This window comes from Tyto alba, unplaced genomic scaffold, assembly GCF_018691265.1.
Source record: "Tyto alba isolate M040663 unplaced genomic scaffold, T.alba_DEE_v4.0 Super-Scaffold_11, whole genome shotgun sequence".
Classification (NCBI taxonomy): Eukaryota; Metazoa; Chordata; class Aves; order Strigiformes; family Tytonidae; genus Tyto; species Tyto alba.
Window position 1 is genome coordinate 12,186,186 of NW_024881273.1, and position 18,502 is coordinate 12,204,687.

The 18,502-nt window shown below is 45.6% G+C and overlaps 1 protein-coding gene across 13 annotated transcripts in view; it reads left to right on the plus strand.

Moving 5' to 3' along the window:
* ZNF618 (zinc finger protein 618) overlaps positions 1-18,183 on the plus strand; it is a 162,329-nt gene extending 144,146 nt beyond the window's left edge. For 11 of the 13 annotated variants that reach the window (XM_032988690.2, XM_042787028.1, XM_042787026.1 and 8 more), the window contains 3 exons: positions 2,439-2,516; positions 7,574-7,675; positions 8,769-18,183. In XM_032988690.2, the coding sequence (XP_032844581.2) occupies positions 2,439-2,516; positions 7,574-7,675; positions 8,769-10,282 (1,694 nt within the window). In that variant the 3' untranslated portion in view covers positions 10,283-18,183. The remainder of the gene's footprint in view (positions 1-2,438; positions 2,517-7,573; positions 7,676-8,768) is intronic. The other 2 variants (XM_042787029.1, XM_042787032.1) reach the window with 1 other exon arrangement.
* Positions 18,184-18,502: the final 319 nt, after the last annotated feature.

Sequence of the window (18,502 nt, forward strand, 5' to 3'; positions counted from 1 at the left end):
TTGGAGAGTGGTGGATGTGAGTGATTTGCTTCCCAGTGAGGTGACCTGTAACTGAGCTTAGGGGAAGAGTTGTTCTGGTGGCCACTTGCAAACATGCTTCCAGGGGAATTGTGGAGTTTGTGTACTCATCTGGGAACAGAGAAGAGTGCTTGAACTGCAGCAGTGAAGGATGGATTGCTTTGCCACTGCTTTCTCTGGCCAAGGTTGCTACAGGCAGAGATGGCAGCAGGGAATGCATGTGCTTGCTTATGTTTAAATGGCACACAGAGACCTGAAAGTGTGCCAGGGAATCTCTTAAATTTCAGACTTTCTGAAGCACTTGAGATGTACAGATGTTCTGTTCTCCCAACTCTGTTGTAGGGGAAGGAGCTGCAGCAAAGCAAAGGCGCAAAGAACAGAGGCCGTAGCTTTGTTAGCTGCCCTGGTTGCAGCACCACAGCTCTTCTGACCCTGCCAGGAACCTGTCAGCAACGTTCAGCAGGCTCTTTGATGTGTGACTTCTTTCATTAGATTAATCAAATGTTAATTTTGAGACTTGAGGGGGGAGCCAACCCACTTAGTCTGAGACATTTCTATCTGAGCAGTCTGGGCTCCATAAGCAGCAGAGGCAAATAGGTGCATCTGTCAAAAAAGTCATCTGGTATTGAATTATGCATCTAAGAGTGATGGTTTGCACCCATGTGGGATCTTCTTCTCTGATAATTACAAAAGGAGTCTAAACAATTAAGATTATATGGTACCTTTTGTGGCATTTTACTACAACTGACTATTTGGCTGCTGATGATTTCAACATAAACAGCCAGTCCATGTTAATTCCCCCAGTCCTGAAATTCCTAAGTGTGCCTCTCAGCTGCCAAAGTCTTGCCTTTTTTTCACAAGCAGTTACTTAAGTACAGTATTTCCAAACTTACTCACTACAGCAAAACACGGGAATAGTATCACAAGAAAATACATTAAGTTAAATAAAGCATTGAGCACAGGTCCTCCAGATGGAGCTGGCTCCATCATTTCAGAGGGCTGTAGGTTACATGGGAAAGGCACAGCAGGTTGTTTAACCTTACAGCATATAAGTACAGCTTATATGAACCACTCATGTTCTCTTTTATGTTTTTCCTGGCAGCTTCCTGTAGCCATCTGATGAATTCTGGGTTTTGCTACCTGAGATAGACTTCTTACAGATTATAGCCAAGTCAGGCTTGTGCTTTCCTGTATTTTGGTTCTTCCATCCTGGATGCTGATGCTTTTCCTTATTCATTGATACAGAATACGTTTTTCCCTTCAAATGTAGATGCAGGTTTCTGGTATGTTGTAGCAATAGACCTTGCTCTGTGTGCGTGCCAGGCACTTGTATGTAAAGCTGTTTATATGCCAGATGCTTGCATTTGTCCATTCTGTTGTTACAAAACAAAATGCCACAGCATAAATGGCAGCAGTGTGCTCGTATGTGTGGAGGTATAGAGGCAAACTGCAACGTTAACATATTTCAGCCACTGTAGTTTGATTCTACATCTGTCAACTAACGCACTCAACTAATACTGTTTAAACGAGCAACTGCAAACATTTACTATTAGGTTAATTCAGTGGAAAAAATGCACTTTCAACACACTTGTTAGAACAGAACTAAACGTATCTTTCAGCTCATGAGGGAGCTCTGCACCCAGCTCTTTCCTGACTCCAGCTCATCCATATTATTCTGGCAACATGGCTCTCCTGCTCTGCTCTCAGACTTCTGGCACAGCTCTGATTTCTGTGCTTCTTCCCCTCCACCTCTGCTTACCCCAACGACTTGCTGCCACCGAGCCCAGTGGCACTCACCATTCCCCAGTCTCGCTGCACTTGTTGACAGCCACAAAAAAAACAAGCTGAGTTCCCCCATGGCACTTCTCCATGCCCCAGCTTCTGAGCAACAGGATTTTTCACAACCCAGTGCTCCTTGTCTTACTCATGAAAGGCAGCAGAGACTGGATGTAAAATGAATTCACCACGCTTTGCTTTCAGGCTTAAAAAGAACAAAGATATGCTTAAAACAGCCTGCAGCAGGCATGGGCTAGTAAACCCCAGTCAGTGTGTAGCCTCTTAAATCTTTGTGCAGCTTCACTGAGATGCCCCCAAACACACACCAGCAGGTGCTTCGCTTTAGTGCACAAGCTGTCCCTCTGCCATCCTCCCGGGCCTTCTCGTGGCAGTAAAGTGAAGCACGTGGAGGAATGCCCGACCCCAGCCCAGGAAGCAGTGACGGGCCCTAACGCTTTCCTGAATCACAACCTGAGCCCTGTGGCTTCAGTTCTAAGGAGCCGCTGTGACGTGCACACGTGGGCTGAGGTGACAAGGACCGGGCCCTAAGGCGCTGCCCCGCTACTGTACAAACTGAAGTATGCACGTGTGCTGCTTCCCTGCATACTCTGTATAATTCTTCTGAACTGATTTCTCCCAAACAGAGCCTTACACCTGTGGAGCTTGTGGAATCCAGTTCCAGTTTTATAACAATCTCCTGGAGCACATGCAGTCCCATGCAGGTAAGCTGGGCACTTCGACTCGCTTAAAGCGGAGAATTAAATTCTGCGCTGATGCCTGATGTTGACCCCATTGTGTGTCAATAGAGCTTTCTGTGCTCACGGTTTCCAAAGCCCCATTAATTTCACCTGCAGTGAAAAAGATACTCAAAGGCTGGAGCACATAGCAGTGGCTGCAACAATGCAAGGCTCACGGTATATCATAAATACTACTCCTTTCCTTAGGAAGAGAGGAAACGTGCTGGGCTAGCACAGAGCACATCAAACTACTTATTCCCTTTATCCAAAGGTATTTAGGGAATTCTCATTGCGAAAGCATTAATGGGTTACTCTTACAGCAGATGAAAACCCTCCTGCAAAAAGGGTAGTTCTCATTGAAGCAAACAAAGCAAAAATGCTTGCAGGGCAGCAGAGCCTTTGCCCACACAAGTCTTCTGTGCTTGTGTCTCCTGGAGTTCTGCAAAGGACTTGAAATGTATTCTCCAAAGAAGAATTTGCTATTTCAGCAGTTGTGATCATTTCCTTCTCAGCTCTCTTCAAAAGAAGATTCTGAGGAGTAGTTCCACTACTTTGTTTCTAAGCCACATTTTTCTTTTCTATCTCAATACATGAGACAATTTTAAAATTTCAAAGCCAAAGCTATTTCAAAGACAGAATTCAGAATATTCAAAAATGTAGCAACAGGATTTTTTTTTTTTTATATTGGCAGAATTTTTTTCTTTATTTTTCCTCTTGAATGAAAATTCATGTGAATTAACACAGGTTTACAAATTAATTCACCTTTGACAGACCTGTGTTCTCCGACAAAATGCTGCTCGGTTGAGATATCCGTTCAGTGCTTGCATTTGCCCTCACTTTACAGGTAAGCCCTGAGTAGAGTGGCACAGAAGCACAAGTGGCTTGAGGAAAAGCATATTTTCCATTCTGTAACAATAATTCTAATCAAAGTTCTTACCTTGTTCTGTGTTTTAGTTTTCGTTCTGATTTTAGTAGTGTCCCTTGAGTTCTTCATCCATGTGGTTCCTTGGTTCCAGTTCAGTTCTCATTGGCAAATCTTAGTGCAGGCTTTGTGTGTTGTTCAGGAGCTACTTTATTTATCATCTTTGTAACCTTATGACTGGACATTTAGGGTGACTTGTTAAAAGAAGGTGTGAGTTTTGTGGATGTTATTTTCTGATAGAGTATAAGCTCGTTAACGTGGAGTAGTCTGACTTCACGTTACACCGAGTAGTGAAGGTCTGCTCAGGGCAGTGGCTGCCATCAGTCCATGGTGTTGGGGTCTGTTCTTGCTGTTAATGGCAATTTCTCCTTGCTTCCAAGCTGCATCCTGACCATCCAGTTCCTTGTTCCAGTCTCTGGTACTGAAATGCAGCATTTCGAGTTACAGTTCTTGGTGACACTGAGCAGGGGAGCTGCAAAGGAGGGACCAAGGCTAAGATGTCAAAGGGGGGAATGGCAATTCACTGTCGAGGTGTGAGCTGTTGAAAATTTTAAGCTAGTGCTGTCTGCAGCTTCTTCTTCTCTCTTCTTTACCAATGACCTATGGCCTCTGGGCTTGTTCACCTGGGTTACTTTGGCCACAGAACAGGGCTGGAGGGAGCAGGTATCTGTGATCTGACTCATGTAATGTCAGCAGAGATATATTAATGCGTAAATCCCCTCTCACCACCTTAGGATTACTCCTCTTAAACTCTGTATTTTCTCATCTCTCCCTGCTCTATAAGTCACTGTCTTCTGCTTGGCTGCTTCCCCTGAATGTCTTGCTGGTACAGTGACAGCAAGCTTGTCCATGTCTCTTTTAAGTGCTTTCTCCAGGCGTCACTGAAGCTGTCCTCTGTGAAAGCAACTATCCCCTGCTGTGGCATCCCTGTGCATGGTGCTTGCCAGTCCTGTGCTCATGCCTCTTCCTCTGGAGGGAACAGCAGCCTTTCCTCCAGATCTCTGCAGCTGGGGGCAAGCGGTGCGGTATTTGGTACTGTGGGATGAGGGCAAAACAAAGTGAAGAGGTGTGAAAGCTGCAGACAGCTTTGGTGGGTGTCCGGATCTGGATATTGTGCTTAAGCAGAGCAACAGTGGAGATGGCACAGGGTTTGCAGTTACTCTGGTCGCAGTTTGTTGCCTTTTAGCCTCTCAGGGCTTGGGGATTTCCATATCCAAGAAACAGCGTGGGCACAACGTCTCTGAAGTCTCGGGGTGCAGAGACCTTGCAGTAATCAGCAGAACTGGTGACATAGGATCCACGTACTGGGGACACTGGCATAGTAGCAGTTTGTACCAGTCCATATGCCTGGCTCAGGGAATGTTACATTATGGGGATGCAAAGATACAAGAAGCCCATATGAGTCAAATATTCCCTCAGTTAATGTGTTCAGGAGTCCAATTTGGCACATTATGTCTGACGCAAAGGGCTAATTTCTTCCAACTAAATGTGTTGCATCCACTGAGCCCCTCTCACAAGTGACCGAATACAGGGAACGTGCTGCTGACCTCGAAGAGCAAAAGCAGGAACATACTGGCTCTTGAGTCATTCAGAGGGCTGAGCCTGGAGGCTAGGAGGTAATAAGGGGAGATTATAGCTCCATAAAGCAGCTACACAATGAGAAGAAGCAATTAGAATGTAAATTGGAGGCTGAAAGGCAGAAATAGAACAGCAGAACACAAGGCAAAGGAATTTGTTCTGTAATTACACTGTACAATATACAGCTTTGACTCCCTTTAGAGTACTTTGTTCAGGTCGAGTGCTACCATATAATTCCCTTCCTACAGTCTAGAGCTAAAAAAATAAAAGGACGACTAGGCTGAACCTGGATTAAAGGATTGAAGGCATGAAGAGAAATTAAAGAACCATGATCTATGTAGTTCACAGACTGCCTGATAAGGAAGATGAGGCTGAAATGCACAAATCTCATTATTTCTATATTGAATGCCAGCGGATATTTGTACATAATAAATCCCCTATTATTATGAAATAGAGAAAGAGTCAGGGGGAGGAAATACAGAGAGTGTCTCCCCCCACCCACCCATCACCAAGACAAGGAAGGCCTGAGCCATGAACAAAGTTAGTAGGCAACATCCAGCATTTTCCTTTGCCTACCCACAGATGTTTGGAATTGAGGACACTGGTGGCATTAGCTCAAGAGCAATTAGTCTAGGCAAATGCTTGGGGAAAAGTGATGTGTCATATCTGATCACTGGCATTCACTAGAGCACCTCCTGCTCCTCATATCTCTTCCACACCTGCAAAGACTGACTTCTGTCTGCAGGCCTGAGCGTGCCAGTGCTCCCAGGTACCAGCTATGACCAGGGAATTCCCTGGGCATGTGCCATCCTCAAGGCAGTCCCAGAGTCTGCCTGGTTCTGTCATATCCTGGATTGCTCTTAGGTATTGATTCACTGGTCTGTGCCCAGTGCAGTGCCCAGACCTAATAAAAACTGTGCAGTCTGTGATTGTTCATCAAAAAGGTTTGTGAATGCCCCAGCAGTTACCATGCAGAGCTGCTCAAATTTGAGAGGACTTGCTTCTAAGGACGAGGGCACTGGAGTTTCATCACTTCATTGCTTGTCTCTAGGTCCTTGCTGGTCTCCCTTCTCTCCCAGGTCATTGCCACACATGAATGAGAGCAACTTTGGCCTCTCCTGTTCTGCTGGGCAGCCCACTGCTCTGCCCAGCACCACGTCAACCTGGGCTGCAGAACAAAGCACCTGTATGTGCCCTATAAAGGCATTCCTCTAATTCATGTTCAGCTCTCTGGAGTGCTGGGTCAGGATTCATTTCACTGCATGCTGGTGTGCCTAGGCTATTGATATTGCCACCTCTGAGCTGCTCAACTTGGCCTCCCTTTATAATCAGAGGAGAAGAAGTCACTGACTCCAGGTGAGTTCAGAGCATGATGAATCTTATACTACAAGAGGCATCTAGTTCTTCCTGGGTGAATGAATTGCACTCTTAGGCCTGTTTTGCACCACCAAGTGAAAAACAAGGCCCAAGGGGCCACTTTGAAGAGAAGCATGTCTAGTAGAGATGTCCAGAATTAGATGGGATGAGTCCAGCTGTGATGAGTAAAAGACCTAGTTTGTCTTTTTTGTTTTTAATTCCATCCTTCTGTCTAGCCTGGTCATCAGTCTCCATCTTTCTCCTTCCTCTTCCACCTCTCCTCATTGTACACTTTATTTTTGCTTCACAGCCTATTTCAGAGCACAGTTTCATAGTGAAGCATGCTAAGAGCTAGAAAATTTCCTTTGGTGGGTGGGGAGAAGTTCTTGGAGCACAGGAGAGGAAAACGCATGGATATGATACAGAATTTACTGATCTTAGCTGCATTTCCTTAAAAGATCCCATCATATTGGCAGCCAGAGTGTTTAGCGCAGTTACATATACAGAAATGGGAGCGTGAACATAAGGAGCCCTGGGGCAGTTGGTATCTTTGCATCCATAGGGAGGAACAGTCTTTGGTCACACTCCAGAAACTCTTTTTTTTTTTTTTTTTCTTTTTGTTCCCAGTCTGAGGCAGCAGTGAGCAGCCTGAGAGGAGATTGGCCCTCTCTCTACTTTGGGAGGAAACCATATATGACAATTGTAATAAGGTCCTTAGATACCAAGGACCTTGAAAAACAAAGTACTTAACAGTAAAGAAAAGGGAAGCCACCTGCAGTGCAGAACGAGGCAGTAAGGCAAAAGACATAAACATTTGTTACACCTTCTTTAATTTCAAAAGCAAGCAAATCGCACGAGGAACATCTATTCCTTCTGGTGTGCAACATTTCTCAAGGTGTGCTGGTAGCATCAATGTCACTGGTGCACAGAAAAAGCCACTGTCATTTCAGCCACATTTTGGGAGGTGATAGGTTGCAGGTCCCTAGACAGTTTTCAAGGTTTCTGGTGGTACTGTGCCATCTTACTGAAAACTGCTTAAAAGCTACAGGGAATGTAGTGGATTGGTGTCACCTTAGTTAAGGGAACCATAAGTAAATGCCAAGCAGATGGGTACTGTTTCCCCTTCTTTGTGCTTTAAGCATTATTACCTTGTGCTTCTAACATCTCCGTGTCTCTTGCCCCACAGCTGACAACGAGAACAATATTGCCTCTAGCCAGCCCAGATCACCTCTAGCTGTTGTTGAAGAAAAGTGGAAACCACAACTCCAAAGAAATAACGCCAACAATAGTACGTAGCAGCATTTGCTCTTCTGTCCCAGGCTTACCTGTCCACTTTGAACAAGTGACTGTCAGAGAGGGTGCAGCAGTGATGGTCATGGCACAAGGCCATTGTCCTTACCTAACTGCACTTGATTTCATCTGTAATTCCTGTACTAACCTGCAGAGCAGAGCACCCATTCCCATTACAGGAGCACTTGTATGCAAAAAGTACTGGAAACCCTGGGGAGGAGGTTGGAAAGGTTTGTAAGGAAGATACATTTGGGAACTCCTGGAAGAAGTTAGCTTCTGATCCAAGGTCAGACTTCCTGGGGTTAACAAACGAGTCCAGTCATCATGGTGTGACATAGGCATAACCTGTCACTCCCTGTGCTGGCAGGTAGTCACTGTCTGGCTTTATCCCCAGCTCATCCTGTGAGCTTGTGCTTCCCCACAGGAAAATACAGCCCTGTGGGAAATCAGTTCCAAAGCATACAAGCTGAGCAGCCAAGGGGAAGGGTGATACAAAACCAAGGCCGTTTTGTGTTCTGGTATGGCCAAAAATGACATTCATGTTGCCCGAAATCAGCCACAAAAAGCAGGGTTGCTGGAGTTCAGAGGAAGAAATGGAAATTTGTGCTTCAGCGCTGTTTGAGATGGTGGAGGAAGTTGTATGCTGCACTGAAGCAACTCCTCTTAAAATAACTGCCTCAAAGAAGAGGCTCAAATCATAAAAATGGAAAGATGTCCAGTTTTCCAGCTGGGCTAAGCTGTGACCACCAGCCCCATACATTACCTGGCCAGTTCCTCAGTGAACACCACAGAGATGTCCCTGGTTCAGGCAGTGGATTGAGAGTAGATAGTGTGTGCGCTGCCTCAGTCCCCACACCAGGGAGACCATGCAGGTGAGCTCCCTGCTGCTCTGAGCAAGAGCAAGACCTGTCTCTGGAGGTTCCTCTGTCCAGAAACCCTTGAGGGAAGAAGCCCAGGGTTGGGGATGTCATCTGGGCACGTTCCGTCTCTTTGGGTCTGTCTGAGAATTTTCTGTGACTTCCTCCTCTGTCCTGTTGCAGAGGAGGGGTGCTCATGTGGTGCTTTCTCTCCCTCCTTGTATTTCACTGCAGCATCCGCGAGCGGTTCAGTAGGGAACAGCGCGATCCCAGAGAAGGAGCGGCAGAACATTGCCGAGAGGCTCCTGAGGGTGATGTGCACTGACCTTGGGGCTCTGAGCGTGGTGAGCGGGAAGGAATTCATCAAGCTAGCACAGACACTGGTGGATAGTGGAGCTCGCTATGGTGCCTTCTCTGTCACCGAAATCCTGGGCAACTTCAACACACTGGCTCTGAAGCATTTGCCTCGGATGTACAACCAAGTGAAAGTGAAAGTCACCTGTGCCCTGGGCAGCAACGCGTGCCTTGGCATCGGTGTCACTTGCCACTCACAGAGCATCGGCCCCGATTCTTGCTACATCCTGACAGCTTACCAGGTGGAAGGCAACCACATCAAGAGTTACGTCCTGGGAATTAAGGGCGTAGACATTCGAGATAATGGTGATTTTATCCACCACTGGGTACAGAACGTGCTCTCAGAGTTTGTGATGTCAGAGATCAGGACGGTGTATGTCACAGACTGCAAAGTCAATTCCTCTGCGTTCTCCAAGGCAGGCATGTGCTTGCGTTGTTCGGCCTGTGCCTTGAACTCAGTAGTGCAGAGTGTGCTGAACAAGCGAACACTACAGGCTCGCAATATGCACGAAGTGATCGAGCTCCTGAATGTCTGTGAAGATCTGGCAGGATCCACAGGCCTCTCGAAGGAGACCTTTGGCTCCCTGGAAGAGACCTCTCCCCCGCCCTGCTGGAACTCGGTCACCGACTCCCTCCTGCTCGTCCACGAGCGCTACGAGCAGATCTGCGAGTTCTACAGCAGGGCCAAGAAGATGAACCTCATCCAAAACCTGAACAAACACCTGCTCAGCAACCTGGCAGCTATTTTGGCTCCGGTGAAACAGGCGGTGATTGAGTTGAGCAATGAGAGCCGGCCCACCTTGCAGCTGGTACTGCCCACCTACGTCAAACTGGAGAAACTGTTCACTTCCAAAGCTAATGATGCTGGCGTAGTCAGCAAACTCTGCCACCTCTTCTTGGAGGCGCTGAAGGAGAACTTCAAAGTTCATTCGGCACACAAGGTAGCCATGATCTTAGACCCTCAGCAGAAGCTGCGGCCTGTCCCACCATACCAGCACGAAGAGATCATTGGCAAGGTCTGTGAGTTGATCAATGAGGTGAAAGAGTCCTGGGCAGAAGAAACAGAATTTGAACCTTCAACCAAGAAGCCTCGGGCAGCAGGGGAAGCCACAGCAGCTCAGGAAGAAGATTGGTTCGGGAAAAATGAAGTCTATGATTATTTGCAAGAACCTCTTTTCCAGGCCACCCCTGACCTGTTTCAGTACTGGTCGTGTGTTACCCAAAAGCATACAAAACTAGCCAAGCTAGCCTTTTGGCTCTTAGCAGTGCCTGCTGTTGGTGCCAGAAGCGAATGTGTAAATATGTGTGAGCAGGCTCTCTTAATCAAAAGGAGACGGCTACTCAGTCCAGAAGACATGAACAAACTCATGTTTTTGAAGTCCAACATGCTTTAAGACTGTCTTTTAATTAAAACAAAACTTTAAAACACTGTTCCAAACAAAGAAAAAGAATTTTAAGTTCTAAACACTGTGGACCTCATTATGAATGCCCCTGGAAACCAAGTGCTTTTTTATATATATATAAAAATATAAATATATATAAAATTAAGTTTGAAAGGAAAGCTGAGCACGTGAGAGAGACAGCCCTCTGCCAGGAACGTGCTCCTTTCCATAGATAGTGTGTGGACTTGACAGACTTTCTAATGTTTTCAAGTGGGCAGACGAATGGGAGGCTGATGTTCTAAAGTCTTCAGGCAGCTGAGATCTAAAGTGACTTGAAGTTTCTTTTGTTTCTCCTCCACCCCACCTCTCCTCTTGTCCCCTGGGCCATCTTGCCATGGATAATCAGACTACATTGAACAGACCAGTTCTGCACTGGACTTTGCTCCTTTGAATAACTGTACACCTTGAGGGCATTTGTCTGCAGCCTTCTTGACATACGGTGCATGTTATCAGGGCAGCTGTGTTTTATGAACACCAGTATCTTTAGAAATCAGGAAGGGAGACTTTAAGGGTTTTTTAAATTTTATTTTTAACTTTTTCACATTCGTTATCTCCAAAAAACAGAAGTTAGTCTTCTGTCTCCATTCCTGGTTTTGAATTTAACATGTTAGCTAGTGATTATAAGTTTGATTTAAAACTAAGAGAAATGGCTCATGGCAGAAAATGTCTGTAATTGTTACATTTCTTGAATTTATTTTTTTACACGTAACTTCTTTTCTGAATTCCCAGTGCTAATTAGCTTCTCTGTAAATTCTGTACCTCAGGGGTTCTCAAACTTGTTCTAGAGCAGCCCGTTTGTGATTAGATAATATCCTTATGGGAATCACAACAGTTGCTTATATGGAAAAGCTAGAAACCAGGAAAAGCAAGCAAGTGGTGACAGCGCAGGTGCCTGTGGGCCACCAGCAAGCTGCTAGCTGCCACTGAGAACCCTTGTACTTAAACTTTTTGTAAAAAAAAAGTTTCTCAGTACACGCACTCAGAACACCCTTCACAAGGCCAAGGACAAACCAAGGTGTATGATTTTTCAGGGGAACAAAGGTCATCAGTTTTGTCAAATTGGGGTTTGAAGGAAGCTTAGAGAAGTGCATGGGCTCAGAGATCCTTCTGAATGTAAGTGTTCCTGATTGAGTGCAAAGAATATCTTCCCATTTTATTTGGAATGGTTTCCTCTAGTAGCACGAATGTCTTTTTAATACCTATAGTGCATTACACTACTTACTATGTTGCTGAATCGTTCTGGCTAGGAAGGCCACAGGCTCTTACACGTTCACACTTACTGGCTCACCCCAAATGCAATTAGAGATCATCATAACATAAAAACATCTCAGTCACTCTGCTGTCCACTGAGGCCAGTGCTCTGCTCTGTCCAGTGCCCATAGGCACAGGTTGTGGGCTGCTGGATGGGACCTCTGCAGGCTGTCAGGCTTGGTGCCTCTTGGACAATTCCCAGTTTCTGGTGCCAAACTGTTAATTTTTCATCACTGGGACTTGTATCCCAGAAGCAAATTGAAGCAAATTCTTATTTCTGAAGTGATCTTTCCTGTTCCTAGTAGCGTGCTCTGGAGCAGCAGTCACAGTGGCAGCAGAGCAGCAGCAGAGGTTCAGGAGGATGGACTTGCTCAGCTCTGAGCAGGCAGGCTGAAGCCCTCCAACAGTGCAAGGGTGTTTTCTGGCTGCCGACAGTGCAGTGGTGAGACTGGGGGCCCTTTTTGAAATGCTGCTGTTGAACAGATGTGTTCAACAAGAACAAGATCCCACCTGCCCAGCTCTGGTTGTAATAGAAGTTGCAAGTCCCAAGACATGAGAAATGGCAAACCCAGTCTCTCAGGCTTTGTGTGCAGATGTCTTGAACCTGACAGGCACTAACTGACAGCTTCCATGCCATGGGGCTCAGACACGGGGAACAGTTTGCATGCTAGAGACCTTCCCTAGGTCAAGGTCACTGAGGATAGTTCTTTGCACCCAGCTGTCTTGCCCTTTTCAGTCTGGAAATAGGACCTACTATCAGCTTGAGTCTAGCATTTGGGTTGGCCTCTCAGCACTGTTACTGGCATCAGGACAAAACTAGTTGTCTCTTAAATGTAAGTTTTGCATATAGATGCCATAAAAGACACAGTCTGCAGCCCCACTGACAACTGCAGGAGTAGCAGCACTTGAAGATGAGCTGCCAAGGCAAAGGCACTTGGACATCTTACTTCTCTGGCAGTGGCTTTTGCAAATGGAGGTGTTGGTTGTAGGGCCAACTTTTCTTCTTGCTGGTTTTATTTTCTCCCATACAAATCCTGCCTGCCCAGCCAGCCACCGGGTCTGTGGTAACACATCTGTTTGCACTTGCAATACGGGAGAAACCTGTAACAAACAGTAAGTCTCAAACTACAAACAAAAAAACTAAGTTACATGTATGCCAATTACAAAGCATTTGTGCTGTGCTGCTGTTCCCACTGAAAAGCACAAGGTATCCTGCAGCAAGAAAACTTGGCTGGAGGTTGAATCCAAAGCAAAATTAGCTTTTGAGGCTACAGTGTGTACCATGCAGCTCAGCTGATGGGCAGAACTGGCGACAGGATTTGTATTCTTTCTCCTAATGGCACATTACACCTTTTTACTTAGTTCACCTGAGACCCTCACAGCCACTCGCAGACTCTTCAGTGCTCAGGTGAATGTGCAAAACCCTTGCATTTCTTTGAAAAAAAAGCTCCAAAACCCAACGCTTTGCTAAGGGACAGGCTGATATCTTCTGTGGGATTTGCCAACTGGACCTCATTGTGTTGTCTGTCTGCAAGGCATTAAGGGTGGGGAAGTGGACAAAGTGAAGTTAGCACAGGTTTAAAGCCCTGGAATTGAGGTAAAATTGCAGTCATGTGTGCAAGGCTGTGCACAGCAGTGAGCTGGACCATGGCTGAACAGCCAGGGCAGACAGACAGAAAGGCCACAGCCACCCTTACCTCATGGCCCATCTGCCGTTCCCCTTTTTACAGTGTGGTTTTGGCATCAGATCTGGAACTTTCTTGCTGTGACGACCAAAGAGAGGCATAGACTGGTCCTCTCCCCCATCCGAGTAACTGTCCTCTCCAAGGCAACTTTGGCTATAGTTGCACTAATGATGGATGTTAAGCAGACATGCAGCGATAGGACTGGGAGAACCTCATCTACCAGACAAAAACTCAACTTAGCAGCTGAAAAAGCAAGATAAAACCTTAAGCCCTAGAATGGAGCAATCTGGAAAGTCAGTGAGAAGAGGAGCTGGTTGGCCAGCTCCCTTCTCCAGCGACTCAGTGGAAGAAGCCACAGCTTTTCTTGAGTCTTAATGTGTTTACAGGGTGTTCAGCTCAGAGGAGCTTTTCCTGCTGTGTCTGTTCACAGGCTGACTTCTGTCTGACATGCTTCATTAAAAGGAGAGAAGCACATCTGGAGCACATGTATTTACCGTACATGCCAAGCTTTTTCGTTCCTATTTCTCCTTCCCTCTTCAAGACTTGGTTTTGCAATTTAGGGAGGATAGATTCTTTACCAAGGTCTGAATTTTGGGAGCTCTTAATTTGCCAGGTTACTCCAACCCAAATTATTCTGTGATTCTATTCTGTGATGGCTCAATGGTATGGAGCAGCACTTGTGTGGTAAGGAGCATTGCCCATCCTGTGGTGGGAGACTGGAGAGGAGAGGGTTGCTTAATTTGGGCAGAGCTGTCATGAGGTTCTGCTCCCTTTGAGCTGGGAGGAGAAGGCCTCAGAATTGGGATCATCCTTTGGTAGGTCACGTTGGGAATTTGCCTTCTGCTTGTTTGTTTCCATTACTTGCCCTTGAGAAATGTGTTGGGATACAAAAATGGTGTATGTGTTCTCCAGGCATTCATTTGTTTCTGCTGCTTACTCTGTGCCTGACTTTGCAGACTTCTGACTTCACGGTTTGCTTTGGGAGGGGTTATGATCTTTGGGTGGGGAGCAAGCACCAACAGAAGATAAACTGTAAAGAATGAAGGGCCTTCCAATCGTGTCTGAAAACCCTTTTTACTAGAAAACTGAGAAGGTGGTACACAAAGACAGAGCTCTTCGAAGCAGAAGATTGGTTATGTGTGAGCGCAGCAGCCAGAGGGTCTATGGAGAACATGGAGCCCTGTTTGTCTCCTGTGTCTGTCTCTTCTCCCCGTGTCTCTGGCAGCAGACAGTAGTTGTGTTCTGGCTTTCAAGATGGGCTTGGTGTCTTCCACCTGGGTTGGTTTCAGATGGATGTAAACTTTCATTTTTGTCAAAGCTGTCTGTCTGTTTTAAGAAGACTTGATTTGGTTGTATTTGAACTAGTGCAATCTGGAAAACTTTCTGTGAAAGCTGACTGTGGGCTCAGGTTTTGTCTAATTCAGTTGTCTGTTATTTACTGGTTAAACCAGTTTAACTTTGAGATAAATTGGTTTAAGCATCCACGTGAACCACCTGCACTGGTTTAACTGCGCTTGCTGGGTGTTCTCCCCTGCTGATCAGAGAATACGTCCAGAAGCAGCTCAGGGAGTCATGATCCTTATGTGAATTTTGCGAATGAAGTTATGGCAGATACTCTCAAAAATCGGGAATTACTGAAAATGGAGGGGAGACACATCTGAAAACTGCTTGAGCTCTAAACTGTGGTATCTGAGTTAATAGAGTATTTAGTGAGATGTCTCAGGTTGGCTGGTTTGTTTTTCTCCAACTGCTTGGAATAGCAGAGAAGGTTTAACACGAGAAGAAATTCCCACGTAAGTTTATATTGGTGGATGAGTCCACTCAGCCTTACCCAGTCTGAGGGACCATTTCCACTTTCTGGATCCCACAGCAGGCCAGCCGGGACATAGCGTCGCACAGGAGCAGGGTGACTGAGACATTGTGCTACGTGGGGAATGCTGCGTGCATTGCTAGACAGTGCCAGGTTACTGATAAAAAAAGCAGCCAACAAGTTATTCAAAGGCTGGGAGTGCTGCTTTCTACTGAGGAAAGAATCAGATCTCTAATTGCATCTCTCTGGCTAAGGGAGGTGGAGAGGAGCTCCTGTGAGCATTCAGAGCGAGCACATGCAGGAAGGGACAGGTTGTTCCCTATGGAATAATTAGGAGTAATGGAATGAAAATGGACAAAAAGACACTAAAGGCAAACTCTGGGAAACCTTTTCAGGCAGGAGAAATGTGTTTAGCTAGGAGGAGTCTGTTACGGGAATGGTTTTTGAGCCGTATCTTTTGAAAAAAGGCTGTACAGCTACGTGGAGCACACTCCATAAAGCACAAGGCTGCTTTGAACACTGCTGAGAGAAAAGAGACTGGATGTAGAGGTAAGAAATGCCAGTCCTGCCTGATAGGTCCAGGAGGATTCACAGAGCATCCTCCTCCGCATCCTTCTGCTCACCCACCGCTGGCACCGAACCCTTCCCAGCTCTCCAGGATAGACATTAACCAGGTTTCATACAGAAGGGAGGTCAGCTGGCGGGAGGGGCAGAGGAGAAAACACCAGTTGAGGAGCAAATGTCCTGTCAACCCTTACACTGCCAAGGTGAAAGAATCAGGGTGGGAGAGAGTATTAAATGTTTTGCTGCTTCTGCTGTGCATTTTCTGTGCTACGTGAATCTGTAGGATCCGCTGGGAATGCCCAGAAACATCGGCTGAGTCGCAGTGTCCTGTGTCAGATATTTCTGAAGATGTCGCTCCATAGCAATAAGAACTCCCTTTTCACAATGCGTGGGGCCTGTCCCCGTGCCACGGGTTATCATCTTCCTGGGGCTTCTGGAAATGTCACTGAACAAAACAATAAACTACAGAGAGGTAAACCCAAGCACAGCTCCGAGTTGAATGCCTCGTTAGTACTGTGGGATAGTTTGCTTATGCTAGGCCAGAAATGGTAAACCAATGAGAGTGTATTGCCCTGAAATTTAATTTTATATATTGAATGTCTGGGGGACTTCTGTTTAATTTTGGTTTTTCTTTGGCTGGTTAGTTGGGTTTTTTACTACTCCTGTTAGAGTCCTTTGTTTTATACCTTGACAGAAGAGTTTTGCTCACATTAGACAACGGTGTATCCAGTAGACCCTTTAGGGTTTAATGATCTGTAGGCAGCTGAGTTTGAATTTTTTAGAATAGCTTCTGAAATGAGTCATGTAAATGGCTCATTGATGCACAACGTCAACCACTGACTGAAAGGATTTTCTTCCTTCCCATTGTTCTAGTGTCACTGACAGTGGTCAGCATGTCTTGGTACCCGGGTGAGCAGAGCAGCCTTAACAATAGGAGTATTTTACAGTGGAGTTGTCGAGTACAGGCATGTCAAACCCTTTCATTTTACAACCAAAGTTCCTTAAAAAGACACTTCCAGCCTCATCAGCCTTGAAAGCTTGTTTTCAGTCTTCTGGGAGTTCTTGTGGTGGTCTCTGCAATGTGTGTGGATAGGATGGTTGTTTTTTTCTTTCCAGTGGGATGGGGGGTGGGAGGAGGGATTTTTTTCTTTCTTGCTATCTATGGAGAAGGACCTTTCCACTCAAGGAAGGAGGCATGTGTTCTGGAAGGAGCAACAGTCTTAGGAGCTGTTTTCCATGGTCCCTTTAAACTTACTGGGACTTTAATTTTTTTTTTTTTTTCTTTTCAATTATTTAAAAGGAAAACTGGTAACGGATGAACTGAAAAATTTGTGACAGGTGACTAGCCAAGGCTGTAAGTCCAGGAGGAACGCACATCATCCAGACCGTGAGAATTGTGGTCCACGCCGTAGCTAGAAAGTGTCATGCCGACAGACCAAACCATCAGGAAATCCTTGTTTGCAGCCAGTCTGAAAAGAGAAGCTGTTCCTCGTTCGTATGTCCGTTTTCTGAAACCCCCTGCTGGGAGCTGAATTCTTGTTGTTTCATCAGGCAAACAATGTTCTCCTTTCCCTCCTCACCCTCCGCCCCCTCAGTAACTTGTGTGCATTTCCTTCCTTTCTGTAGATGCAGATGTTCTAGGCAATACCACAGATGCACCTGCGTGTGTCTCTACCTGCGAGTGCAAGAATCTCATGTCATCTTAAAAAATACAAAAAAAATATACAAAAAATATACAAAAAATATCTTTTTTAGGCCAGAGTTTTCTACAGGTATTAATGAATATTTTTCTTAATCCTTATAAGTTTTATGTGTTTAATATTTCTTAATACCGGTAGCATTAATTTATACTTTTGTAGCAACACAATATTTTTATAAACCGCCACCGCTGGCTTTGTCTTCATAATGGGGAAAAGTGCGGGCAGCTGGCCCCGCGCTGTACCATGTACTGTATTTAAAAGGTTATCTAATGTCACACTTGCTGTGTTAATAAACAAAACAAAACCTGTTTGAAGTCTCATGTATTGTTGGTGTGGATCGAATGACTCAATAGAGAGCAATATTGCACGGGGTTGAGTTGCTGATTTTCATTGTGATATATGAACGCTTGAGGCCAACTCAAGTTCTTCTGATTTTTTTCTTTTTAGGATTTTGTTTTGTTTTGTTTTGTTTTTTTACAGCTAAATAAATTCAGTGCTGTTTGAAACTTAGACTGACGTCAAATGAAAAGGATTATTAAAGAAAAAAAAAAAAATCAAGGTGTTTAAATGTTGCTGTTTTTACAAGTCTGTTGCTGTCTGAATGGAAATATTCCACAAGAGAGGAGGAATAGTTCCACTTAGCTTCCAAACGAGCTGAGCGCTCCAGGCCAGAGCTTGGTTATTCAGAGATACCTTAGAGACATGTTTCTGCAACATTCTTTTCAGAGTTGATGCCAAGGCAGAAGACAAACTGTAACTGTAAGAAAGCATCTGTTGCTTGAGGATTTTCATGTCAGTGTTGTATTTATGGTTTTACAATAAAACAACCTTTAGGAAAAAAAACAAGTGTCTGGGGGTTTGTATTTTTTGAGCACATGAATGGGACATCACCAGTGCCAGATGTCTTGTGAAGAGGGAGAACGTCCATGAAAGTGACCTAAATCTCAGCAGCAGTCTCTGTGATGGAACTCCTCGGCCGTCAAACTCTACGGTGGGCTTCTCCCGGCATCCCCCGTGCACCCAGAGCTCCCCAAAGCATTTTGCAGAGCATCTTCTGTCTCGCGCTTGGCTGCCAGTGCAGTGAGCCTGCCCCTCTCCCCAGTGCGGCGCCGGTACGTAGCAGAAGGTGAACGGGGTCTGCTTGGCCAGCTGCGGGGGTGGT